Source organism: Tiliqua scincoides, chromosome 8, assembly GCF_035046505.1.
Source record: "Tiliqua scincoides isolate rTilSci1 chromosome 8, rTilSci1.hap2, whole genome shotgun sequence".
NCBI classification, from domain to species: Eukaryota; Metazoa; Chordata; class Lepidosauria; order Squamata; family Scincidae; genus Tiliqua; species Tiliqua scincoides.
In genome coordinates this window covers 19,735,389-19,762,444 of record NC_089828.1, presented here as the reverse complement: position 1 = coordinate 19,762,444, position 27,056 = coordinate 19,735,389, and the positions used below count along the sequence as shown (strand labels likewise).

At 41.4% G+C, this 27,056-nt stretch overlaps 1 protein-coding gene across 1 annotated transcript in view; it reads right to left on the bottom strand.

Moving 5' to 3' along the window:
* The window catches only part of IREB2 (iron responsive element binding protein 2), a 29,200-nt gene extending 10,159 nt beyond the window's left edge, over positions 1–19,041 (bottom strand). Inside the window, exons 1-13 of the mRNA XM_066635241.1 lie at positions 18,986–19,041; positions 14,350–14,515; positions 13,208–13,345; positions 12,370–12,585; positions 10,322–10,391; positions 8,723–8,906; positions 7,474–7,613; positions 6,509–6,680; positions 5,522–5,622; positions 3,646–3,762; positions 3,027–3,186; positions 2,100–2,235; positions 1,250–1,334 (exon numbers count right to left, since the gene is read on the bottom strand). Of these exons, the coding sequence (XP_066491338.1) occupies positions 1,250–1,334; positions 2,100–2,235; positions 3,027–3,186; positions 3,646–3,762; positions 5,522–5,622; positions 6,509–6,680; positions 7,474–7,613; positions 8,723–8,906; positions 10,322–10,391; positions 12,370–12,585; positions 13,208–13,345; positions 14,350–14,432 (1,602 nt within the window). The 5' untranslated portion in view covers positions 14,433–14,515; positions 18,986–19,041. The remainder of the gene's footprint in view (positions 1–1,249; positions 1,335–2,099; positions 2,236–3,026; positions 3,187–3,645; positions 3,763–5,521; positions 5,623–6,508; positions 6,681–7,473; positions 7,614–8,722; positions 8,907–10,321; positions 10,392–12,369; positions 12,586–13,207; positions 13,346–14,349; positions 14,516–18,985) is intronic.
* Between the last annotated feature and the right edge of the window lie 8,015 nt (positions 19,042–27,056).

Below are 27,056 nucleotides of genomic sequence, written 5' to 3'. Positions count from 1 at the left end.
TGGTTTCCTTGAGCTTTCGTGGTTGAAGCTTTAAAGAAAATGCTGAAAAACCCTGAAAACCAAGGGTGCCTTGGAGGAGCTTATTCTCTCCTCACTACCTGGTCAACTGCAGGCATTGCCTTTTACAAAAATTAGCCCTCCCTTAATCTGCATCTTGAATTATAGTTTTTCCGGCAGGAACATAATCCCCTGGTAAGCAATATACAGTACATATTGTATTGTACAGTATACAATATACATTGTATACTACTGCCAGTATACAGAATAGGGAATGTAACTTAGAATGTGACCCAGGATGTGTGATCCAAGTGGGCTACAGCTAATCATATGGCAGAACCAGTGTCCCCACTAGATAGCCAAATACATTTTTCGTACACAACAAAACCCACCATTTTTCTTCATCCAGTCATTACACACAAAAGGCTTGCGTGGCTGTTGCTGCACATGTCTAGAATTTTAGGTGACAGTTTATTATTTCAGCCTACGCCACCAAGGATCAGGTCAGAATGTTTCAAAAACAAAGAATGCAGTCTGCCCTCCAGCACAATTATACTAGTGGCGGCTGGCAACAGTATTCAGGGACAGACTGCATCCTAAGATGTCCACTATCGAGAACTGAAGAACTGTTCTGAAGGACACCAAGATCTGTGGCACAACAACCTACTGATAGATACTGCATATCATAGATACTGCACACACACATAGATACTGCACACACACATCATGTCTGGTGTGGCCATATGGATTAACATAAGAGACCCATGAAAAGCATTTCTTGTTGTTTTTAAAAAGGGTTAATAGACTGTTTGGATTGAGACCATAGTGCTAGAGATGAGCTGTTTTCCCTCCTTTTTTAAAAATCATACATTACTCTTGTGCCATTTTCCCTAATGCAATTTCCTCTCTCTCCTTCCCTGTCCAGTTGCTATTTATCCCAAAGGGCAAAACAAATTCTTCCCACATAAATTACAGCACTTCCTTTCACACTGGGAAATTCAATTCCTGATAAACAGGACAAAATAGAATGCATCTTCTGTGAATAGGAGATAATGCACTATGTCCCCCCAAATATTTTCAAAGCTTCTACATTGTTGTATCAACTCTCAGACATAGTAAATTACACTGTATAGAATCTTAAAGTCATACATGCTTTTCTAAGGGTATTGAAGCCTAATACACTACGATAGGCTGCCCAATTTCAATTAACTAAATGTATTTAAAATGCTTTATTTCAGGTGTTAGAACATACCTGCACGATAGCATTCTGAATTGCTTCTGGCAAAGGTGCTGTGTTTCCAACGCACGTGGAACATCCATAGCCAATGACCTCAAACCTACAGTGGAAATCAAGATTCGGGGAGAATATCAGAAGCCTCACTAAATTTAATGGGGCATCCTCCCTTGTAAATGAATTTGGGACTACATTCTCCAGTTATCACCACCAGTCATGCTTTGCAGTATTCTGAGCTCATCAGACATGCTACAGGAAGGAGAAATGGCAGTGGCTGATGGTGGCCACACTTCAATTCTACAATCTGAGGCAACCCCTCAGGTGGTTTCACGGATGGGCAGGAGCTGTCACAGCTCAAACACTGGCAGCCCAATCCAAACATGGTGTTGCTGGCATCAGCACCAATCCATGTGCAGGTCTGTGTAGGTAAGTGTTGCAACAGGCAGTGTGGGGAATGGGAGAGGATGGAAGGAGGGCACTATGGGATGCGGTGTTTCTGGGCGGGAGGAGAGAGTGGTCGGTGGTGGCAGCACACTCCATATGCTAACCCCCACTCTTGGGCCTGAAAGCCCTACACAGGCTGCCAGGATTTGTGCCCACTAAATAGCTGGTACAGATCTAAGTAGCCCCATAGGGCAGGCTGAAGTGTTACATATTGTAAGAGGAAAAATATCCGCTTACCCTGAGGTGACCTCCAGCAGCCTCCTATCCTAACAGTGCAGACTACATGGCCTGCTTGTACCAGTGCACGGTTAGGACTGCACTCTAAGACTAATACCAAGACCCCTTCATACACTCTGAATACAGCTTCTATATACTTGCATGTTCTTTTAAACCTTTATATTTAAAAATAAAAAGGAGTTCGTACCCAAGTTTATTAAGATATGGCAGTACTCCACTGGAACTGAGATAATGGGTGACCATTCCACTCCCAGGCAATAAACTAGTTCTTATGTAAGGTTTAACAGTCAGACCAGCTTCAACAGCTTTTTTAGCTAACAAGCCTAATGGAAAAATGAAAAGTCAATTAAAATATTTGGAAAGAGAAATACAATTCCAGATGATAAAAATGTATTGCACATAAGTTCATTTTTACAGCAGGTAGAAGTAGTACAGGAAAGCATCATACACAGTTTGCATGCAGAAGGTCCAAGGTTCAATCCTTCCCCATCCAGTAAAAAAAAAAAAAAATTAAACCACAGGTCACAGGGATTGAAGAGATCTTTGTCCAAGAAATTGGAGACGAGCTGCACAGGATTAGGACTTATTCACTGCCCTAAAGACTCAGGTAAAGGGAGTTCTGCATATTGCAAAGGGATCTCAGTGGGTAGGAAGCCAAGCCAGCAGCAGTGCTCAGCTACTGGCACTCAGTGTGCTCTTTCCTCTTTGGGTAAACCAAAAGGTAAATCACAACAGAAAGCTGTTATCACATGAGCTACTGGGTTGGCAGCTGATGCATTTTAGGGTGAAACAAAAAGCAACGTTCACTGCGCATTGCCAGTTTTGCTGCCCTCGTGCTGGAGGCCTGGTTAGGACCCAGAGTCTCCATGCTGTTGTAACACCAGAACTGTAACTGCAGCAAAAGCCATTATTTATATATAGCTTTGCATCAATAGCAGTTCACAATCTATCATTCTAGCTATCTTTGCTAGGTGCTGCCTAGTGGAACTATGAAAAACTGCATAGCGCTGAGACTTGTACAGGATAGTGGTACAAACACATGGAATGACAGGATTATTGCAACAACAACAACAACAACAAAAAGAACAGAAAGCAGACCTAAGGCAGAGCATACCTGCCCCTAGCATCACAGAGGGATTGCAGTTGTTTGTACAGCTGATTACTGCGGCAATGACAACTGAGCCATGAGTCAGCTTGTATTCATTTCCTTCATACTCAACAGGGATCACATCATCTTGCTTTTCAACTGGAATCTGGAACCCTTTAAAGCCAACCTGGATGACCAAAAAAAAAATAAGTGATCACACAGTCACACAATATTCATCACTATTTTTGTGTCAGGAGGAACACAATTCAAATTCTGCATTTAACAGGCTAGGTATAAAAGGCAGCCAAAATTAACTGCATGGGAAATCTGCATAAGGTATTTCTACCTGCACTAATCTCCTCACAATTCGCATAGCTGATATCAATTAGTGAGGGCCAATACACATGCATGGGATTGGCCCTATACGAAAGGATGAGTATTTTGTTCATGTTCCACACTCATGCTTGCATACTACCACTAGCTGGACAAACCCTGTGATTTTCAAGCACTGCAGCTGATAGGAAATAATTTAAACTGCTGCAGGAATAAGGGGAGAATTCTTTATCCAGATTAGAAAGAGTATACTTGTTAAGTAAAAAGATGGGATTTGCAAAGGCAGTTCTGCATACCCATTTCAATTGCATACCTTCTCACTTAAGCATGCCTGGAAATCACTTTTCATATCCGTAATGGCCACTCTGTCCTGTGCCCTTTTCGGGCCACTTACGTGGGGTGTTATAGAACCTAAGTTTATGTGCACAACCTAAAAGGAGAAAGCCAGTTTAGTCATTGCCCAGTTTAGATGCCCACACTGATCCCTAGCTGTCAAGGTTGTCCACACATTTTAGTTAGCTATTCAAACATTCTGGTACATTTCTTCTTAAAAATAAGCCTTTTGACAATTTATGCAAATAGAACATTGAGGGAAGTTGCTGAGAACATTGAGGGAACATTGAGATTGAGGAACATTGAGGGAACATTGAGTTGCTGAGAACATTGAGGGAAGTTGCTGTGGGAAGTTGCTGTGAACATTGAGGCCTTGCTGAGGGAGAATCAGCATGGCTTCTGTAAGGGTAAGTCTTGCCTCACGAACCTTATAGAATTCTTTGAAAAGGTCAACAGGCATGTGGATGTGGGAGAACCCGTGGACATTATACATCTGGACTTTCAGAAGGCGTTTGACACGGTCCCTCACCAAAGGCTACTGAAAAAACTCCACAGTCAGGGAATTAGAGGACAGGTCCTCTCGTGGACTGAGAACTGGTTGAAGGCCAGGAAACAGAGAGTGGGTGTCAATGGGCAATTTTCACAATGGAGAGAAGTGAAAAGCGGAGTGCCCCAAGGATCTGTCCTGGGACCGGTGCTTTTCAACCTCTTCATAAATGACCTGGAGACAGGAGTGAGCAGTGAGGTTGCAAAGTTTGCAGACGACACCAAACTTTTCCGAGTGGTGAAGACCAGAAGTGATTGTGAGGAGCTCCAGAAGGCTCTCTCCAGACTGGCAGAATGGGTAGCAAAATGGCAGATGCGCTTCAATGTCAGTAAATGTAAAGTCATGCACATTGGGGCAAAAAAATCAAAACTTTAGATATAGGCTGATGGGTTCTGAGCTGTCTATGACAGATCAGGAGAGAGATCTTGGGGTGGTGGTGGACAGGTCGATGAAAGTGTCGACCCAATGTGCGGCGGCAGTGAAGAAGGCCAATTCTATGCTTGGGATCGTTAGGAAGGGTATTGAGAACAAAACGGCTAATATTATAATGCCGTTGTACAAATCGATGGTAAGGCCACACCTGGAGTATTGTGTCCAGTTCTGGTCGCCGCATCTCAAAAAAGACATAGTGGAAATGGAAAAGGTGCAAAAGAGAGCGACTAAGATGATTACTGGGCTGGAGCACCTTCCTTATAAGGAAAGGCTATGGCGTTTGGGCCTCTTCAGCCTAGAAAAGAGACGCCTGAGGGGGGGCATGATTGAGACATACAAAATTATGCAGGGGATGGACAGAGTGGATAGAGAGGTGCTCTTTACACTCTCACATAACACCAGGACCAGGGGACATCCACTAAAATTGAGTGTTGGGCGAGTTAGAACAGACAAAAGAAAATATTTCTTTACTCAGCGTGTGGTTGGTCTGTGGAACTCCTTGCCACAGGATGTGGTGCTGGCGTCTAGCCTGGACGCCTTTAAAAGGGGATTGGACAAGTTTCTGGAGGAAAAATCCATTACGGGCTACAAGCCATGATGTGTATGTGCAACCTCCTGATTTTAGAAATGGGTTATGTCAGAATGCCAGATGCAAGGGAAGGCACCAGGATGAGGTCTCTTGTTATCTAGTGTGCTCCCTGGGGCATTTGGTGGGCCGCTGTGAGATACAGGAAGCTGGACTAGATGGGCCTATGGCCTGATCCAGTGGGGCTGTTCTTATGTTCTTAAGTTAGGGACTAAAATAGGTATATACCTTAACAAAGATGCGTCACAAAAATACAGATAACCTGAAAGAGATAAGCCATGCTGTATTTACCTGTGAATACTCAGGGTCTTCTGTGGAAAGCTGATAATTTCTAAGTAGTTTCACAGTTTTAAGATATGCTTCCATGGATTTAAGTTTGGCCTCATCAAAGCCTAGGGAAAACATTTGAAGACTCAGAAAACTTACAAATAAAAATACAATCATTTGCCAATAGCCAGGGAGACAGTGTCTCAGTTCACATGTAGCCAAACACTTGGTCTGCCCGCTGCGATTTTACCTCAAACTTGTGCACTCTCCCCCCCACCCCAATTTATGCTCTGGTTCTCTCAGGCAAAGCACAATAATTGCAATAACTTTTATAACTAACACTTGTATGCTAAGTATTAAGTGCCTCACATGCATCATCTTGATGGAATCCTTAAAACAACCATGAAAGGCAAGTAGACATTAATCCCCTTCCCTGCAGAGGGACTGGTCTGAATCAAGCCCCGCTTGATGATAGGGATTGCAGTCCAGATCCCTGTTGTTAAGCAGCACACAAGGCTGTTGGATTCCTCACCAAAACTACAGTTGAAACTATAACACTATAGAACAGCATTTCTAAACATTTGTCCCCTACCGAACCACTTCGCACGTTCCACCTATTGGAAGTACCACTGGAAATAACTGGTGATGACATCATCACTAGTTACTTCCTGATTGGGAGGCCAGATGCAACGAGACAAACACAGGTAAGAGGCTCAGGGCAAACAGAAGGACATTTCTGAGCATGTGGAAAGTGCATGATGGCGCTCTGCCTGCCAAACCAAGCTTCTTACTGCTGCTTGTTGCACTGTATTGCTGGGTCTCGCTACTAGGTGGAGGGCATCTGGGGGTTCCACAAGTACCAACAGACACCACCTCAAGTACCACTGGTTGAGAAACACTGCTATAGAACATTTCAATAATCCAAGGACAACATATTGTGCCATATTACACAACTTCAGGCAACAGATTAAGTGAAACCTTGACATACCAATGCCTTCATTTCAGACCTACCTGTATGTTTTAAATGCTTTAACGTCACATTATCTACAGGGAAAAAGCTCAGAACAGCACCATATTCTGGACACATATTTGCTATTGTTGTTCGGTCACCTATTGAGAGTTGGGCAACCCCAGGCCCAAAGAACTCCACAAATTTTCCAGACACTCCTGCTTGCCTTAGTTGCTGGTGGGAGAAAACAAAGTCAATTCAAATACTCCATGTGGAACCAGGAAAAATAGCATGACTCAAGAAATGGAGCAGTTGCCACTCTAACAGAGAAATGCATAGGCTGGCTTCATTATGAGAGCCTTAAGGTAAGACTATCTCCAGGCTGACTGCAAGAGGACAGGGACAGAACAAGTAACTTGAAAGCACTTATAATCCTCTGCCAGGTGTCTCATGCAAGTGAACCAAGTTCCATATCAAATTCCTTCTTTAATTAAGCCATCTTTCAACGCTTGCTACTATAAACAAAGGGCTGAGCAACACTGGTAGTACACAGAGGGCTTTGCATTCTTAATCACAGAGAAGATCCCTCCCCAAGTACGTTTGCCTTTTCAGACAAATGATGTAAGAGTGGTGGGCAGCTCAGCATGCATGTGTGTGGGGTGGGCTTCTGCCAACACCTTTAACAAGGGTTATACAGTTACATCTCTCATAATGTGGATGATACATTACTGGAAAGTCGAACACTATGAAGCAGTACAATAGGGGACCTCATTAAAGGGAAGGCAAGAAACTGGCCCTGACCTTCCCAGAAAGCACTGCTCTCACTGGGTAGAATAGCTGTAAATCAATGACAAAGTTCCTCAGTCTACCTGCCATCAAATTTTGGGACTCTGCAAAACTAGTGCAAATGTCACTGTAACATGAGCACAAACCCCAGGTTCTTTATTTCACCTCTCAAGCACCTTCAATAGAGCCTGTATGATTACATGATCTGCTTAGCTTAGCACCAAAAAGAGCTCAAATTTACCTTAGTAATGCTTAGGACAATGTCTATAGATGTAGCAAGCAGACTGGCTGAGCCTGTCAGTTCACAGCCAACCACCTCGGGCAAGGTGAGGGCGACTGGCATTCCTAGCATGACCGCTTCTGTTTCAATTCCACCCATACCTGGAAGGAGAAATTGCACCACTTCACAGCTTGCTAAGTAATTGATTCCGTAATGTTAAAGAGTATATTTCAGTCCTTTTGTAAACGTCCTCTGCCTGAAGTCAAAACCTCATTTTTTTAATGCTGGGAAGAAATTCAGCATCAACCACATTTTACCCTAATTTCATGGCATGCACAGCAAGTGGCCTTTTGGCAAAGATACCGAAGAGGATATAAAGCCTCACCACTCAAACCATTTGTTCTTCAAGCCTTGCTAGGTTTGGATTTCATGTCTAACGTTGTACTAGTTTGGTGAAATGAAGGATAGATACCTTTATGTAAGCTGACATAAGGTTTTTCAAATGTGCCTTATGGCCCAATCTTATCTTCAGCCAGCCAGGAGAGGCAAGTAACTAACATTTTTATTTGCCTCTTCCTCTGCTCCCTGGTCCTCCTCAGATCTACACCAGCTCTTTTGCTGGTATCAAAGGGAGTGCGTCAGGTCTGGGGAATGGGCTGCAGATCCTGCAGGTGCTACTGCCACAAAGATCTGCCCCCAGCTCAGCCCAGTCCTATCCCTGATCCACCCCATTTTCACTGATGGCCAGCCTGTGGCATGCTGCCAGCATGCAGCCCAGACGGTCTTGTGCCATTGGCAGCTTTCTGCAGATCAGTGGAGAAGATGCTGTGCTGGCAGCCAGTGAGATGCACTGGCAGATTATGCAGTTTACTGGCATCTCTCATGAATAGGGCCGTCACATAAAGGAAGCTCCCCCAACTGATACCCTATGGGAGGGTGTCAGGAGCAGCAGAAACAGTTTACTATAAATGTTTCCTATTCAACTAGAGCAAGATTCTTGTTTTAGCAAACAACTCTCTTAATTAGCACCTGCTTAATCCCAAAATTGGATCAACGGAGTAGGGTAACTAAAATGGAGGACTGCCCTTCTGTCAATATGGACTCACAGGTCAAGGTACTTCCTCCCTAGAACTAACATGTTCCACAATGTGATGCAGGAATTTTAACAACTGCTTTTAACAGCCAATAGAAAGAAACCAAGGGTCATTTTGCTACAGATGGTAAATGGGGGTGGGAGGGGGTTTAGAATCATCTATCCAAGCAAGCTTACCCCATCCCAAGATGCCCAAGCCATTCACCATTGTTGTGTGAGAATCAGTGCCGATGACGCTGTCTGGATAGAGGAAGCTTTTATCATCAAAGACAACCCTTGACAGGTATTCCAAGTTCAGCTGGTGTGCCATTCCTGTTCCAGGAGGGATTACTGACACATTCTTAAAATATTTGGAACCCCACTAGTTCATTTTAAGGAGGAAGAAGAGAGAGAAATGATAGGTTATTTTCATGCTTTTTGAACCAGACACCTGCGTTAACAGTAACTACTCGTATGTTGTCTGTGAACACAGATATAGTCAAAGACCTCTTTTGAAACAAACACATTCCATATCTACTTGATGAAGAAAGCAACACAGCTAAAACTACTGTGTACTGAAACTACACATTACTTGGAGGATCCTGGCAAGCAATGTCAGTGTGTTAGTATGGCAAATAATGTCAACAGAGTAAATGTCAGCATTTGCTGACACATTGTACTTGACACAGCAGCCATAGTAGGTGGGGATCATCCAAGCATTTACACAGCCAGGGTTGACTCCAGATCACTTGCTGCCTAAAGTAGCATGCCAATACTATCCTATCCTAGTGATACACCAGCCTGTTCTGCTTCTCCTTCTCCCACTACCTAATTGTGAAAAGAGAGGAACAGAGCAGAAAAGGATGGAGGAGGGGGGAAAGGCAGAATAAAATGTAAATTCAGAAATAAAAATGTATTTCAGCTTTCCAGAACAAAGTCAGCCCTATAAGTAGTGAGGAATATTTACTGTCATCTAAAAACAAGAGTTAATGAATGCATAATGAGGGAGAAGCCCTTTTTTTTTTTTTACACAGTGAGCATGGGACATTGTCCCATAGTGAGAGTTTGGAATGGGACAACCAGGTGTGGGGTGAGAGGTGACTGCCATGGTTTTACATATCCCTTTTTACAAGCAGTTGACTTGGTTAGTGTGGTTAATTTATTTGATAGGTTATTCAGTGTTAACTTTATTTTCCACCTATGTGCATGTTTTTTGGAAGTTTTAAAAGGTCTTTGGGGTGTGAATGACTGAATTTGTTCTTGTATTCTTTTAACATTGCATCTGCCTCCCCCCCCCCCAAAATCAGGCACAACGACATCCTTAAGGAGAGGAAGAAAAGCACAAAGATTTTTTTTTTCCAAAATCTCTCACACAATAAGTGTATGTGCACTTGTTCTGAATTTTGAAGGGGAAGCATAAGGTCAAGAACTAGAACTGAAGAAGGGCAGGTTCTTGCTACCACAAATTTTTGTTTAGTAGCCAAGACCAGCCAAACTGCAATATTGTTTACCATTTGAAACAGCAAGCATAAAAGGTGCTAGTTGAGATAAAATCAAAACAGTAAAAAAAAATAGCCTGGCTCTCGATTTGTCCTGTTCCAAAGTAAAATAAATAAAGCTGGACTGAAATTGAAGTAGTTCCATTTGAGAACAAATTTATCGTGCTCACAATCAGCTGTCTTGTTTTCCAAATTACACATTCTGAAAGGATTAATTTTTTAATAGGTCCATCCACTAGACAACACAGTATTCATACAAAAATCATGCCATTTCAGACTGTCTCCAAAACCACCATACCTTGAAAAACTGGAGTCTCTCTCTATTTCTACCAAATTCCACTTCTTGGTTTTTTAATACTGTTTCAGGCCTGAGGAAAAGAAAATTAATTTAACTAGCAACATTTACTTTGCCGATATTTAACTTTGTTCCACTCTTAGGAATGGTTTAAGACAGAAGAGGCATTTTTCCCCTTAAGTGGTACCTATCCACCATGACCCTAATATGCTCTCTTAACACACACAGACACTCAGTAATAATGATAATAATAAAATCCACTCTATTGTGAAGTGTATTACAAGTGACAATTGTTACTACTTCTGTTTACTTGAAGCAAGTAGCTCAAATAGGACTTCTTAGAAAAGAATGTGCCTCCAGGATCACAGTCCTACCATGGGGAAGAGGTGTGGCTCTAGCAGTTTATCTTAGATATAACTAACCTTAAGCAACTCTGATGTGGGCATGAAACAGTGTGCTGGATTCACACTAATCTTGACATAAAAACTGCTTATCTTTGCATCAAGTTCTGTTACTGCCAGTTATAAAACCAGTAGGGCAACAAATCAGTGTAAAGAGAAGGCAGGAATTGTATTTACATCCTCTTTCTGATTTATGCACACGTTACCGCACCTTTCAAACAAAGGCCCTCAGATATTCAATTTTACTTATTACCCAGATAGAGACTGATTCTGAATACATATAAGTACTCACCAAGTGGTGTACTCAACCACCATTTGGTGGAAATATTTACTTATTAAGTTACTTATTAAATACTAATAAGTATTTACTTATTAGTTTCTATTTCTTTTTGCTTTGTATGTATGTATTGTTCTATAGTTTATGGTATTTGGTGTAGTTGCATTGTAGTTATGTCTATTTACTGTTTTTAGATATTCGTTTGTTTTTTATGCCAATAAAGGTTTTTAAGTGGGTGTGAAATACTCGTTAAGTCTTCATGATGAATTTTAAATTAATGGAGGACTAGTCTATCAATGGCTATTAGTTCTGATGGTTACAGGTTACCTCTATGTTCAGAGGCAGAGGGGTATGCCTTCATTCGTGGATTCCTAGAGGCAACTAGCTGGCCACTTTGGAAAGCCAATGGGCTTTGGACTAGATCTCTGCTGGATCTTCATATGCTTTTAAATAAATTGGGATGTAACTCTATGCACGATTTTGCTTTCATTGCTGCCAGAATCCACTTAATGCTTTCTTCAGGTAACTACTCAGAAAGAAAATTCCTCGCTCAACTCATCGTCTTGCTAGGAGTGACTAGGCAAACACCAAAGTCCATTTCATGCAGCAATATAAAGGTTAAAATCCACTTGTAGAGTCTAGTGCCAGCATTTTTCCAAAGCAACCGACCAAAAAGCACGTCTGCATTTGAGGTCTGCTTTTCATGGTATCTCTAGCTTTCAGAACATTCTGTATTGGGAATAGTACATAATTAAGAATATTTATATGCTACTTTTCAACCAAACTTTCTGGCTAGGGAAAGAAGAACCTGAACACTTACAATTGATAGTCCAGACTGGATAACTCTAAGGGTTCAGGGTCTTCCTTCCCTAGGCACAATGAATGCTTGGATATATTAGAATGACCATATTCTCTATGATAACACTTGTGTTGAACGCAAATTCCTTGTTTTGTTTAGCATAACTACCTACTCAGTAAAGCTATTTATGCAAGAGTGAGTAAGAATGAGAGCCAAATTAGCTATTATAACTAACATGTATCCCATGAAAGCTTTTGTCTGAGGGCAAACAGGAGCCAAGGGGCGTGGGGGAGAGGGGAAAAAAAGCCAAATCAAAACCATGGATTTAAAGTTCCTGGGTTAAAGTCCCTGTCACCCATGCTGCATTCCCATTCTAGATAGCAGATTTCACTCATGCAAGAGGCGTACCATATACTTTGGCTTTTAATGGTATCTGAAATTGTGCCTAATGTTAAGCTCCATGAGAATTTCTATTTCCAAAGCAGCAAGTCACAATTACAGCATGAATTCCCAATAGCAGAAGAAAAGCAACTCCTACATCAAAAGGAAATTTTTTTTTTTAAAAAAAGCTTACTCAGGCACTGGCTGAAGATGAAAAGGACACAGTAGAGGCGTGTTTTCGATCTGCACTGACAGTTGTCCCGAGTTACGACTTGATTCTCCATCACATGGCCCTTTGCAGCTGGCCTGACCTCTACACGAAAACTTCCGAGGGGCTTTAAGTGGAGAGAGCTTGGCTGGTGGCCTCTGTGGATCACCACCTCCAGGATTGGGAGCATTCTGTATTGCACTGTTATTTTTCAAATGAAATAAAAGAAGCATGTGTTAGTTTAGCAAAACTACTTGGAACTACTGGATGTAGCCAACTGCAAAAACATACAAGTTAGTTTTAAACACAACCACTAAGAAACTGAAATATTTCACTCCTGAACAGATCAAAGATGATGGGGCTTTGGTGAACCTCAATAGACCGGGAATTCCTATGCATTGACCAGAACTGGTACTAGAATGGTATACTTGATAGACTGCACTCTTTGCTCACCTGGGAAACACTAATGAAACAAAAGGGAATAAGTGATACATTAGAAACATGAGACTCCAGCTATTTAAGACTTAAAGTTCCAACTCAATATCCTCATGTGATCTAAAAACCTGAACGGCAGTTCTGGAATAATTGACAAAGTTGTCCTAAATCTGGAAATGAATCACTGGTGACATGGCAGATTTTAAGAAGACAAAACAAGTAACATCACTGCAATTGTTTCTCCCTCAATGCAATATGATGAACTACATGCCATGCTGACTTTTCCTGGCAGAAATTTCCAACAGTCCCATATTGTACACAGAGAAACCCACTCTCAATTGCCAGCACTATATTCGTAAAGAACAACCACCATCTTTACAACAAATACCATTTACTGAAGTCAATCTGCAAAGAATGGTCCACAGTGAGAGCTGTTGGACAGGCAGGATCGACTTTTGCAGGATCTCCTCCGAGACGTTTCACTGTTTCCCTCATAGCGGCAAAATCCACCATTGCAGGAATTCCACTGACAAAAGAGAACATTGAAAAGGAATTCTTACTAAGCATTCCCAGTCTGATTGCCTGCTTGCTGCATAGGTCAGCAAGGCTGTTTTTAAATCACTGAGCTTTTTAAATGGATTTGCTTTAATGCGATTTTTGCCATCCACGTGAGTTCTGGGAACGGAACCCTCGCGAATACAGACACTCAACCTGCACAACATGTGTTGCTATGTATGCAAGGACACACACTGTCTAGCTAATCCTTTAACCAGTATTTCATTGAAACCTAAGCACAGATGTTTAAAAGTTCAGATAGTACATGCAAATATCCTGAGGCATATACTAGAGCAGGGGTGCCCAAACCCCAGCCCTGGGGCCAATCGCGGCCCTCGAGGACACTCAATGTGGCCCTCAGGGAGCCCCTAGTCTCCAATGAGCCTCTGGCCCTCCAGAGATTTGTTGGAGCCCGCACTGGCCCAATGCAGCTGTTCTCAGCGTGAGGGCAACTGTTTGACCTCTCCCGTGAGCTGTGGGATGAGGGCTCTCTCCACTGCTTGCTGTTTCACTTCTGTGATGCAGTAGCAACAGCAAAGGAAAGGCTGGTCTGGCTTTGTGCAAGACCTTTTATAGGCCTTGAGCTATTGCAAGATCTTCATTCATTCATACTTCATCTTTAATATATTCATTTATGTAAATTTATTCAAATTTGAAATGTAAATTAATTATTTCCCCCCCAGCCCCCAACATAGTGTCAGAGAGATGATGTGGCCCTCCTGCCAAAAACTTTGGAAACCCCTGTGCTAGAGAGTAAGTTGCAGAAACACAACACTATCCCATTATTTCAACAACTCTTCTGAAACATTCACTGCATACAATTTATCACTGCCAATATAAACCTACATGAAGAGCTGGCCTTCTGACTATCTAAACACTGTGGAGGACCCACCCTGGACGTTTATCTAAAGTCTGCACTGCTTGAAAAACGCATGAGATCCAGCTTATATATACAAGAGGAAAAATGTAACTTACGTAAAGTCTTGAAGGAGGACTCTGGCAGGATAGAAGGGCACTTCAACATTGTTCTGTTTTATCTTCCAGTCCAAGATGTTCATCACATCTTCTTCTTTCACTAGGAAGCCATCACATTTACGGACAGCAGCTTCCAAAAGGACCCGTATAGAGTAAGGCAAGATATCTGCATAAAGATCAAGTAACTGAGTTGCTTAAGGAAATACTTTAGGTGGTGCTGTGTGAGTAACCTGGCTATTTCCCAGATGAAGAAACTGTATAATAAGCCAGTTATCTAGTCAGTCAGATGTGACAAGCTAATTATGCAGAAGAAGCCTAGCTCAGAATGTGGAAACAGAACACAAAGGTTACAGGCTGAATTGAAAGGTGTCTGTCCATATGCAGAAGACACATGGAGGAGCTATTCTAAACCTTGTTCTAGAGGAACATGGAACTAACCCAAGGAGTTCCAGAAGGGTAGCTATATTAATCTGCTATTGGAAAAACTAACCAAGAGTCTTGTAGCCCCTTAAAGAGTAACCAATTTATTTCAGCACAACTTCTTGTGAATGTGGTTTTGTCGCTTTCTGTCCCTTATCATGCAGTACAGGAAGAAGAAATATGAGAAGAAAGCAGTGCCTAAGTCTTTCTCTCTTAGATTTTCAAACTTTGGCAAGTATGTCTTCCAGATCTACTCAATGCAACACACAAAAAAGATGGCAGTTGCAAGGTTCAGGGTACAATCCTAACCCCTAATGTCAGTGCTTACCAGCACTGGCATAGCAGTGCCAATGGGACATGTGCTGCATCCTGCAGTTGGGTGTCACTCATGGAGGTCTCTTCAAAGTAAGGTAATGTTTGTTCCCTTGCCCCAGAGCTGCATTGCCCTTGTGTCAGTGCTGGAAAACACTGACATAAGGGTTAGGATTGCACCCTCAGTTGATCAAATATCACAAATCTTACTGATAACTTTATCAATATGTGGCCAGAACTATTCTAAGGAGATTAAAACAAGTCAGAATTGAACACTCATGCTCTTAAAAGCCAGATGGTCCCAATTAGTGTGTGCTTATTTTACACATGATTAATTTTAACAATTTGTACTAAATCCAAACACAACTAGTGGATGCAAATAACAGTGAGCAGGGAAACCCAATTCCCATCTTCCAGGCTGTCCATAGCCAGATAGAATTCCAGAGGTAATGATTCTCTGCCAATGTGATCTGTTAGCCCTGGAGATTAATTAACCTAATGGAACATTGGTAATCTTATGTGCCACAGAAGCAGGTCAATAAATATTGGATTGCATTGCTTACCTACTTCAACTTAAAACACACACACACACACACACACACACACGACAACCTTGTAAGCCAGATCACTTCAACTCTGTGTCGTGGTAAGATTTTTAGAAATCTGGGGTAGAAAGATCTTCCCATGATCTTGCCATGGAAAAATTTCAATTTCTAAAAATGCACTGTGTCATAAAATTATTTAGAAACATAATGAGTTGACACACCACCAGTCTACTTAAGACAGTTTCAAATTTGTTACTATTGCCTTCTAACATCCTATATATAAACCACATTGAAGGGAAAGTGGAAAAATGGAACACTGGCCCTGCTCGGCATCTTCATACGTTCAGCAAAAGGAGACAAACTCTACATCAGTCATTTTCAACCACTGTATCATGGCACACTGGTGTGCTAAATTTGGGGGAGGGTCATTTGTTAGTAGGACCACTGGGGGATGCAAGCCCCTTCGGCCAATGGGTGTGACTTGTCAATTGTAAAAAAACTGATGGCCTTGATAATTTATTACCCTGTCATTGTATGATGAAAAAGGTTGAGAATTGCTGCTGTACATACACATATGCATAGAGTCAGTTCTTATCTTCCATTGAAGTTTGGGGCACAGCTAGCAGGTGCAGTTTAACTCCTCCTGCACATATTGACTGCATGTTTGACTGGAATGTGAGAGGAGGGCTTATGTCTAGGAAATAGCTATACAGGTGGGACCTTGGTGATCCATTCTCGTATCCCTCGCTGATACTGAAAATTGCAGATAATCAAATCTGCAATTTTCCACCACTTTCTCCCTCTGAAGGGAACTGGAGCGCTTTCTAAAGCCCACAGAGGCAGCACGCATTCATCTGCTGCCTCAGCAGGTTTCAGAAGGTCCTGGAGAGGCAAAAAATGCCACTTCCAGTTTCCTTTGGGTGACTCTAAGTGGCATTTTTTTGCCTCTCTGGGCCATTCTGAAGCCTGCAGAGGGCAAATGCACGCTACCTCTGTGGGCTTCATTAAGTCCTCTGGTGGGGACTGGCGCTCAGCTCCAGTCCCCTCTGGAGGGTTCTGGTGGAGCCGAGTCTGACTCAATGTAGGTCCAGGGGACTCGCACTGAGCCAGATCAGTGGATGAAAAATTCACAGATAAACAGGCTCCACCTGTATATCTAATGTGCAACTCTTTGCATGCATTAAAATTAGTACAGAATATGAACAGTTTTCAGTACTGTGTTTTTACTTTTTAAAATAATTCTTTTTTTAAAAAAGTGCTCGCTACTGAATCGTCCTGTCTTAAAATGTTTACAAACATGTCAACAAAATAATTTATAAGTTAAGCTTCAAATATAAATTTTTAATCACTTAAAGTATTCTCCTCCCCATCAAATATATCAGCTTTGGCAAATAAAGTGTGAAGTTATTTATTCAACACATAAAATTAGCATGGCGCACATTTAGTAGACAAAGGTTAAACTGGAATTTGAACAAACATGCTAAATTAGCTGATTTAAGACATTAGGAGAAACATTCTGAAAGAAGCATCCAATTCAACATTTCCAGAAGGACCACATCTCTGAATATTTTATTTTCAGTAATGTTGGGAAGGCAGACAAGGCTATACAGTACTTAATGAGCCTTCTTATTGGCTAACCAAGAGACCAAATTTCACCCAACGCAGTTCAATAGCAAAAGTGCTTCAAGCCATGGTGAAAGAAAGAGGACAAGGTTGAAACTCCTAATTACCCATATGTTCGTTTCTGTGTTGATCCCACCCCAGACCCAGGCTAACACTAGAAAAAGGAAAACACAATAATTATAAGAATATTCCTTCCAAACAGAGAGCATACTGAAGGATTTTTTTTGCTTCCTAACTTAAAAGTTTTTTGCAGAGCACCATCAACACCTTGAAGTTATTCTCCCTTATGAGGACTAGATACAGCCAGGGTGGTGTAGAGAAAAGAAGGGTAGTGTAGTGGTTTGAGAGGTGGACTTAGACCTGGAAGATCCAAGTACAAATCCCCCCTCAGCCATAAAGCTTCCTGGGTGACCTTGGGCCAGTCACTTTCTCTCAGCCTCACCTACCTCATGGGGTTGTTGTGAGGACAAAAGGAGGGGAGCAGCTGTGTACACCGCCCTGAGCTCTTTGGAGGAAGGGCGGTATAAAAATGTGAATAAATAAATACATATTTCTGAAAGTCAAACTGGAGACTTCAAGGTGATTAACACAAGGCTGTAATGTGCATACAAGTTTTTAAACCAGGAACCATAGCAGTGGCTATTCCATGTAATGACAATTCATAAAGACAAATGGCAATAAAAGAGAACAGTAAAATGGAGAACATGAGTGAGCAGGTTTAACAGGTCCACAGTCTAGTTTTTTTTTCCGTTCTGAAGACCAATACCTGCTGCTGCAGGGTATAAAAAGCTTTATTTGAACTAGCAGTATTTTTATAAAGCAAACAGTATAATTCCTCCCTCATTAGGTGATTCATTCAAAAAGCTAACTGGACATAATGCTGTATATGAACTGGCAAATGTTTTAAATACAAGTCACCAATAGAAAAACAAGAAATGATCTATACCAGTGTTTCTCAAGGTTTGTCCTCTGCCGTACCACTTCACATGGTCCACCTATTCAAAGTACGACTAGAAGTAACTGGTGATGACATCATTGCCAGTTACTTCTGAGTTGGGAGGCCAGATGCGACGCAACAAACACCAGTAAGAGGCTCAGGGTGGACAGGAGGGCTTTTTCAAGCATGGAAAAGCATGGTTTGGAGCTCTGCCCACTGGGCCAAGCCTCCTATCACTGTTTGTTGTGTCACATTCCTGGTCTCGACGCCAGGTAGCAGGGGTCCTGCAAGTACCACCAGACACCACCTCAAGTACCACTGGTGGTACCCATACCACTGGTTGAGAAACACTGATCTATACCCCTTGTGATTTTTTCTTTTTAAATTAGGAATATGGATTCTTGTGCAGCATCTTTCTAACTGAACAACAAAGAATTTTTATAATTTTGAAGATTTTTCAATCTGTGAGAGATGGCATGACGACAATGGAATCTCTGATTCAATATCAGTATTCCTCATATATTCAATATTATTACTTTCAGTGTTATTCACATACTGAGAATTCATAAGCATAAAAGAAATGCACAATTTAGAGAGATCAAAGTCAAAATTCAAGTATAGATGCATTTTTGACAAGTATATCAAGGTTGATGACAAACAGGATATACTTTTAATGTGCTATGTGATGATCAAAATTATATGTACCAGAAAATCTCATAGGAATTCCCTCTTCCATAACTGTCCTGTGGCCAGTTACTGAAATTTGACTCCACCTCTACCTGCAGGAGGCTTCTCTTACCCCTTAAGGTGCTTCAATTTTTCAGTTAAACAGTTACCACTTGGTTTCCATCTCTTCAATTTTTGTAATGTAGAACTTCCATTGAACAACTCCAGGAATTTCTCAGACAGTCCTAAGAATCTATTGTAAAATGATTGTCAGAACCCTACTTTTGGACTATAATTTTTTTTTAATTGCTCTGGGCAAGTTTCCTAGCTTGGTAATCAAGGCTGTCATGTGCCTTGAACTGTAGCAGTTGGCAGGTTTCATTACCCCTGAGGACTGCATCTTTGTTCCTGGTGGGCCAGCTAGACTGTAGCCTAATTGGCTATTATTGCCATATAACAGAAGACCTTCTGGAAGGCGGCAGCAGGCTTTTGATCAGTTGCTTAGAAACCTCAACAGTGCTGAGCTGCTGGATCTCAGCTCTTTCACCTGTTTTCAGTTAGGCTCTTGCATTGTTCTGTGCCTTGAATAACTTCCTTGGGTTATTCTCTACAGCTGATCCTTTGGGGAAAAAAAATCTTTCAAAACTAAGCCCCTCTAGTTTCTGTCTTGCTGGCCCTTTTATCCAAGTCTCACACAGGAGGCTGCCTTCTGCTGAGTCAGACCATTGGTCCAAGTAGCTCAGGATTGTTGACTCAAGGTGCTTTTTTTTTTTTAAAAAAAAAAAAAGGATCTATCTGGTGATGCCAGGTGATCTGGAACCTTCTGCAAGCAAAGCAGGTGCTGTACCATTGAGCATGGCCTCTTATGGGCTGAGCTGTATTTTATGTCTCCTTCCCTGGAAACCTAGTCTTGTCAAAATCATACCTGCCTAGTCTTGAACTGTGCCTGTTCTATGACAGTGGACCACTCTAGGATTGTTCTTCCGATCAACACTGCTGGGCCAGGAGAAACAATAGTTTTGACTCAGTGTAAGACAACTTCATCTAGTCATAAATTTGCTTTCCAGAAGCACACAGCTGAAGCTCTTTGTATGTTTTTTTTGAGATAATGGTTACAGGTCAACATCAGCTTGGCTGAACAAACTGATAAGCTAAGGTTGAAATTCTACATGCGATTACTCAGCTGTACATTTCATGAAACTCAGCAAAACACTCTTATGAGAAGACATACATAGGATTGTTCTGATGAATTGAAAAAAGGGGACTGTAGGCCTCTGGGAAATATACATCAATTCTGAATCAGAAAGAAAGCAATTGTGCTGGTATTATCAACATAAGAGACTAAAGAGCTGGTATGCACAATGGTGAAAAATGGTTCCACAAATACTGCATTTTGAAATGATTTTTAAAAGTTTAGTTTAAGAGAGTCAAAGATGTTATTGTAACAGTTTGGGTGAACCATTGTTCTTTCATAAAACCTGCCTCAACTCTGGATTAATGAATAAAGAGTAGTCAATGGAAACTGTGACTTTTCTACTTGAAATGTTAGCACTCATAAAAATAATGTAGCCAACAGCACAATCCTATGGGTGTCTACTCAGAAGCATGTTTCACTTGCTTCAGCAAGACTTACTCCGCAGGAAATGCGCATAGAATTGCAACCTAATTTGATCTAGAGAGAGATGGCTGTCCTAAAATACTGCTCCAACAGTATTCAGAATAAGAATCTGTCAGGAGCCACCGGAAGTGATGTCATCATCAAGCAAGAAAATTTTTGACAATCCTAGGCTGTGATCCTACCCACACTTATCCAGGAGTAAGTCCTATTTACTATCATTGTTACAAGCATATACGCAATAGCCTGTTAAAAATCTGTAAAAATTCCCAAATGCTGTCATACACCATGGCAGCATTGTGTACTATATTAAAAATAAAATATTGAAATGAATGTAGACCCACCTGAAATTGGCTCATGACCCACCTAGTGGGTCCTGACCCACAGTTTCAGAAACACTGGTATAGTTTATGTCAAGACAAGACATAAACAAGTTTATGAATATTTGAAGTTTATGAATATTAGGACAGACAAAAGAAAATATTTCTTTACTCAGCATGTGGTCGGTCTGTGGAACTCCTTGCCACAGGTTGTGGTGCTGGCGTCTAGCCTAGACACCTTTAAAAGGGGATTGGACAAGTTTCTGGAGGAAAAATCCATTATGGGGTACAAGCCATGATGTGTATGCGCAACCTCCTGATTTTAGAAATGGGTTATGTCAGAATGCCAGATGCAAGGGAGGGCACCAGGATGAGGTCTCTTGTTATCTGGTGTGCTTCCTGGGGCATTTGGTGGGCCGCTGTGAGATACAGGAAGCTGGACTAGATGGGCCTATGGCCTGATCCAGTGGGGCTGTTCTTATGTTGTGGAATGTCAAAAATGCAACTGAAGTGTATAAGAAGCTACCTTCTACTGAGTCAGACTGTTGGTCCATCTAGCTCAGTATTGTCAAGTACTAGCATTGGGCTTTGGACAGGAGTTTCTTTGCCATACTTGGGAGATTCTGGGGACTGTACGTGGGACCTTCAGCAGGCAAAGTAGGTACACTACAGCGCTATCCCAACTAGTATGAATTTTGTATTAGGAGCAATCCCACTGATTTACACAATACACTATGCAAGAATAGCATGCAAGAATATCATGATGGAACAGTGAAACACAACCAAGTAAGACATAAGTATCTTATACCAAGCCACATATTTTGAACAACATCACTGCAGAAAATGATGAATTCATACAAACCTATAGAATTAACAAGTATTTAAATAATGTGTAACATAATATCAGAGGAACAACCATTTACCATCAATAAGCAGCAATTAAAAACTAATAATTACCATATTTGGTGCCTCCGAGTTTAGCAACATTGTAGAACTTCTTTTCTGTACCATCATCCAGTAGTTCAATTATGCTCTGGAATGGGCTGTCTGAAAGACCAATCATGTAAAAATTACATTATTAGTTAAGCAATATTCAAGAACAGAGATTCAGAATATATAAAGAACAGCAATTGTTGACCTTGACTCTCTAAGGCAGTGATTTTCAACCTTTTTCGTCTCATGGCACACTGACAAGATACTAAAATTGTCAAGGCACACTGTCAGTTTTTGAACAATTGACAAGGCACACCTTGCTGTTGGTGGGGGGCTCCTATCCCAAATGGTTCTATGAATAAATGACCCTCCACTAAACTCCTGCGGCACAGTTGGGGACCATTTGTGGCACACCAGTGTGCCATGGCACAGAGGTTGAAAATGGCTGCTCTAAGGCATTCTTACTACTGGATATGCTAAATTAGCTTCTTATGCAAGTCTTGCTATTAAACAGAGTTTACTTGCACACATCATTAATTTCAGTGACCAAACTGAGTGGTTAGAACTGCAGACACTGATAATTAACGTTGTACAAAGTGTTACTACCTACAGGTAATAATAATTGTCCTGTCTTAGAATTGCATGAAACATATGACACAATTCTATGTACAATGTAGAAATGTTTTGCATAATTCAACGCCTTGTAGTTATTTGTGTAATAGTTTAAATATATGTACTTGGAACTGAGAACTGCTCCCTTGTTGCTAACGTTTCGGCGTGGACTGAAGACCTTTTTATTTCAAAAAGCTTTTAATTGTCGACAGGCTGGCTGGCGTTCCTGCTTCTTGCTTTTTATATGAAAATCCATGGGGTTTGTTTGTTTTTATATTTTTTAATTATTGTAAATTGTTTTTAATGATTGTTTTTTATGTTGTACTTTTAAATTGTAAGCCGCCTTGTGTGCCCGTTGGGAAAAAAGGTGGGGTATAAATTAATAAAATAATAATAATAATACTTTCTTCCAATGGTTTCTCAACCCTTTGTTCCAATTATACAATTGGTACACTGGGAAGCGGCAACATATGGAGTAATAAAGAAATACTTCATATACTTTATTGGGAAGATTGTCTCTGCTCTCAACTACAAATTCATCACACCTATGGCCACAATTCGAGTTAAGTACACTTAGGTTGCAATCCTATACGCACTTTCCCAGAAGTAAGCACCACTGAACATCGTGGGTCTCACTTCTGACTAAACATTAATAGGATTTTGCTGTTAAGCTTATTGATTTTGATGAGCTTAAGCATGCAAGACTGTGCTGGATTGTGGTCATGACATTTTATTGCCACCTGATTATTAAACAAATAAAGTCAATGATAAAATAAATACACATATACTCACGCAGCATTAAAAAGAGTGAAGGCAAAGTCTATGACTAAGTAATTTTTATAATACAACATAAACTAAAGACTTTGATCAGAGTTTAAGTGGAGCTTACATACCTCATTATATTTATACACACACACATAAATACAATGACTTTTCTTTACAGCCGTGTCCCTGCAACCTATAAATATAATTTCCATTTACATAGAATATTCTCACTTAAGTTTTTTGAACCAGGATTTCAAGACAACCAATTTTTTGAACATGAACAGTCTGAAAGACAATTGTATGTCTTGCAAAATTAAAAAAAATTTTTTTTAAAGGAGAATCATGAACCAAAGACCTTTTCCTTAGATGGCATAAGATACACATACTTCATCAGCCACTGAATGGTTGTCGTTCAGGAGTGGGGATCTGTCTACTACTTATTTCAATTAGGTCAGACAATCACTTCTGTATCCTGTGTCATTTTAGTGTGCGCTTTGCCTCTCATCAGATAGGTCTGACAGCTTTGCTGAGAGATGTTTGCATGTGTGTGTGTTTGTGGGGGGGGGAGGGGAATTAATAACAGCAGAAGAAACAGCAGAAACCAGGCCCTACATATCTTTCTATATCCTGATCTGCACCTGTGAAAGCACGGAACTTCAGAGACTCCTGCTGAACACAGAAAGGTGAGAAGGCTAACCAAAAGCCAGAATTAGATAAGCAATGTTGGGGGAGGGGGAGAAAAGAATGACACAGAAGGTAGGGACAGAGTATACCCATGTCATTTCTTCCATAATGTATCTCTATATATTATAGTATATATTATATCATCAATATATCTTTGAACAGAAATAGTATAAAATACATGCCATGGCATAGTTCCCACAGGGCATGGTGACACCAGCACATTTAAACCTATGTCAAGCTTGTACAAACTGTACAAAACTGTACAAACAAGAGGCTCACTAAAACAAATACAGGTTGGGCATCCCTCATCTGGAATTCTGAAATACAGAACTTCTTTGAGAGTCAATATGACTTTTTCTTTTTTTACTCTTTAGCCTAAAGAAATAAATCAAAAACTTGTGTTTCAAGCATAAACCTTGTTTCATGCACAAAAATATTGTAGTTTCAGGTGATGTGTACAAGGGGTATATGAAACATAAATGAATTCTGCATTTAGACATGGGTCCCCATTCCCCAAGATCTCTCATTATGTATATGCAAATATTCCAAAATACAGAAAAATCCAATATCGAAAAATGCTTCTGGTCACAAGCACAATTAAAGGCAGTGGTTCCCAAACTTTTTAGCATCAGGACCCATTTTTTGAAATGACACTCTATTGGGACCCAGCCAGGTTTACCAGCCTTTAAAAAATGAGATCTAGAAAGAAATAATATTTTATTTATTTATAACTAGTAACCACCAAAAAAAAAGATCATCAAACATTTATCTCCCTATATTACATATGCTTGCAAACTGCAGGAGATCAGCTCCTTGCAGGTCAGTTAGCAGCTATCTTGCAAACTGCAGGAGCTGAGCTATTTGCAGAATAATTAGCAGCTACAGTATCTTAATTTTTAATAACCTCAGGGCTTGAGTCACGTATTTGAAAGTTCCATCACACACTGGCGACCCAGCAAAAAAATCAGGTCATGACCCACCAGTGGGTCCCAACCTACAGTTTGAGAACCACTGTATAAGGGATACCCAACTTGTACTTCCATACTTTAATAATTCCTGCACACAGAAAACTAGTGTATCAAGGAGGCAGCTACACTTTAACACTCTAGTTTTCTATATGCTGGGCTGAATTTTTCATGACTACAACTACTACTACTTTTTAATTGGTTTCTCTGCATGCAGAAAACTAGTGTGCCAAGAAGGAAGTTACACCTTCCCCTTGACACTCTAGCTCTCTACATGCGGGGCTGAGTTTTCATGCCTGCTACCACTGGGATAAGGGATGCCCAATCTCTACTTCCATATTTTAATCATAATCTCCACCTGCAGAAATCTAGTGTGTCAAGGAGGAGGCGACATCTTCCCCTTGACACGCTAGCTGTCTACCTGCGGGGCTGAAGTCTCCCATGACTGTTACAACAACTGCTGGGGGGGGCAGAATAAGCACTGCCATGATGGGAGAGCCCGCCCTGAAGGGGTCCAGCCCTGACAGGGGCTTGTTCCCTGCAGTGGGAACCAGGCCTGTAGACAAGGGTGGTGAGGGGAGCAAGAGGCCCGCACAAGGGAGAGAGTCGGCGGCAGAGCCAGGGGGCCGAGGGGGAGGGAGGCGCTGGAAGTCAAGCGGACGACCCTCCCCCCTCAGAGTGGCACTTGCCTGGCCTGGCCGGTTCCATCGCTGGCGACCATATTACTCCCACAGGCGAGGCGGGGGGAGACCTCAAGCACCGCGAGAGGCCAGATAACAGGCTGCTCGTGAGCCTCCGCCAGCCCTCTCAGGCTCTCGCGAGAGTTCCGCGGGCCGCAAGAAAGGAACGGGCCTCCAAATCTCGTGACACTTTGCAGGGAGGACGAAGGGAAAAGGGAGGGGGAGAGCGGCGAAGGAGCGGAACGGGGAATAGCGGTGTGAGCAGGGGGACGCAACTCTCGCGAGGCTTTGTGGGCTGGCTGGGAAAGGGAGGAGGGATGAGTGGGAGTCCAGAGGTTGTGAGTGGAATCTTGGTAAGGGGGTGTCTGGGGGGAGTCTCAAGGGGCCTGGATCAGAGCAAGAGCAGGCAGCAGAGTTAAAAAATATGACGAAATAGCTATCACTTATTATTAAATATCTATTAATTACATTAATATTAATTCTGTTATATATATTAATTATCTATAGTTATTAATCATCTACAATTAGCTATTGTCTATTCAATATTAAATGAAATATTTATTATCTATTTATTAATAAATATCTACTAAATTAATATTTTTATTAATTATACATATTAATTATCTATAATTAATTATCTATGCTAAATATTTATAATTAATTATTAACTTTCTATACAATAATAATAATTTATTTCATTTATTATCTATTAAATTACTGTTGATTATCGATATTAAATATCTATTGTCTATTCATTTATTATTAAATGAATTTACAGATTAGTCATACCACTAAACACTACAACTGTTTGTAATGCAACTATACCCTTGCAGCACAAGCATGGGCGTAATTAACCTGGAAGAAAGTTGCATACCATAGAGTTCACTAAGGCTTACTCTTAAGGACATAAGAAGAGCTCACCTCCATTTCTCTGCTTCCCCCCCCCCATTGTTCTTCTTTCTCATCTATCTAGAGTAGTGGTTCTCAAATTTTAAGCTCTGGGACCCACTTTTTAGAATGAGAATCTGTCCAAACCCACTGGAAGTGATGGAATGACATCATCAACGGCTTGTAACCTGTGATGGACTTTTCCTTCAGAAATCCATCCAGTCCCCCTTCAAAGGTATCAAGGCCAGATGCCATCACCACATCTTGTGGCAGGGAGTTCCACAGACTACTTCCTCAACCGGGAGCTTGCTTATACCCATCACTACTCGTAACCTGTGATGTTTTCCTCTTGAAATCCATCCAATCCCTTTTCAAAGGCATCTAGGCCAGATAGAGTCACCACATCCTGTGGCAGGGAGTTCCGCAGACTGAGGAATCTATGACAGCAGTGTGTTGGCTGAGAGGACAACCTGCTGGCCAAGTGCCAGCAGAGGACTGGAGAGAAGAAGAGGCTTCACCTTTAAGTGAGGGTCTGAAGCAGAACTGGAGCCCAGACTCTGAATCCCTGCAGCTGCCTTGAAAGGCATGCAGTGGAAGCCCTCACACAGTAGAGGTTGGCTCTCAGGAGTGCAGTACCCCCATTGGCCACTAGGGGCAGACGCTTCTATGGAACGTTGAAACTAAAGGCTCAAGCTGTGGCTCTCACCCAGGGCAGAACCCAGGCGGGGCGGAACCTTTGTGG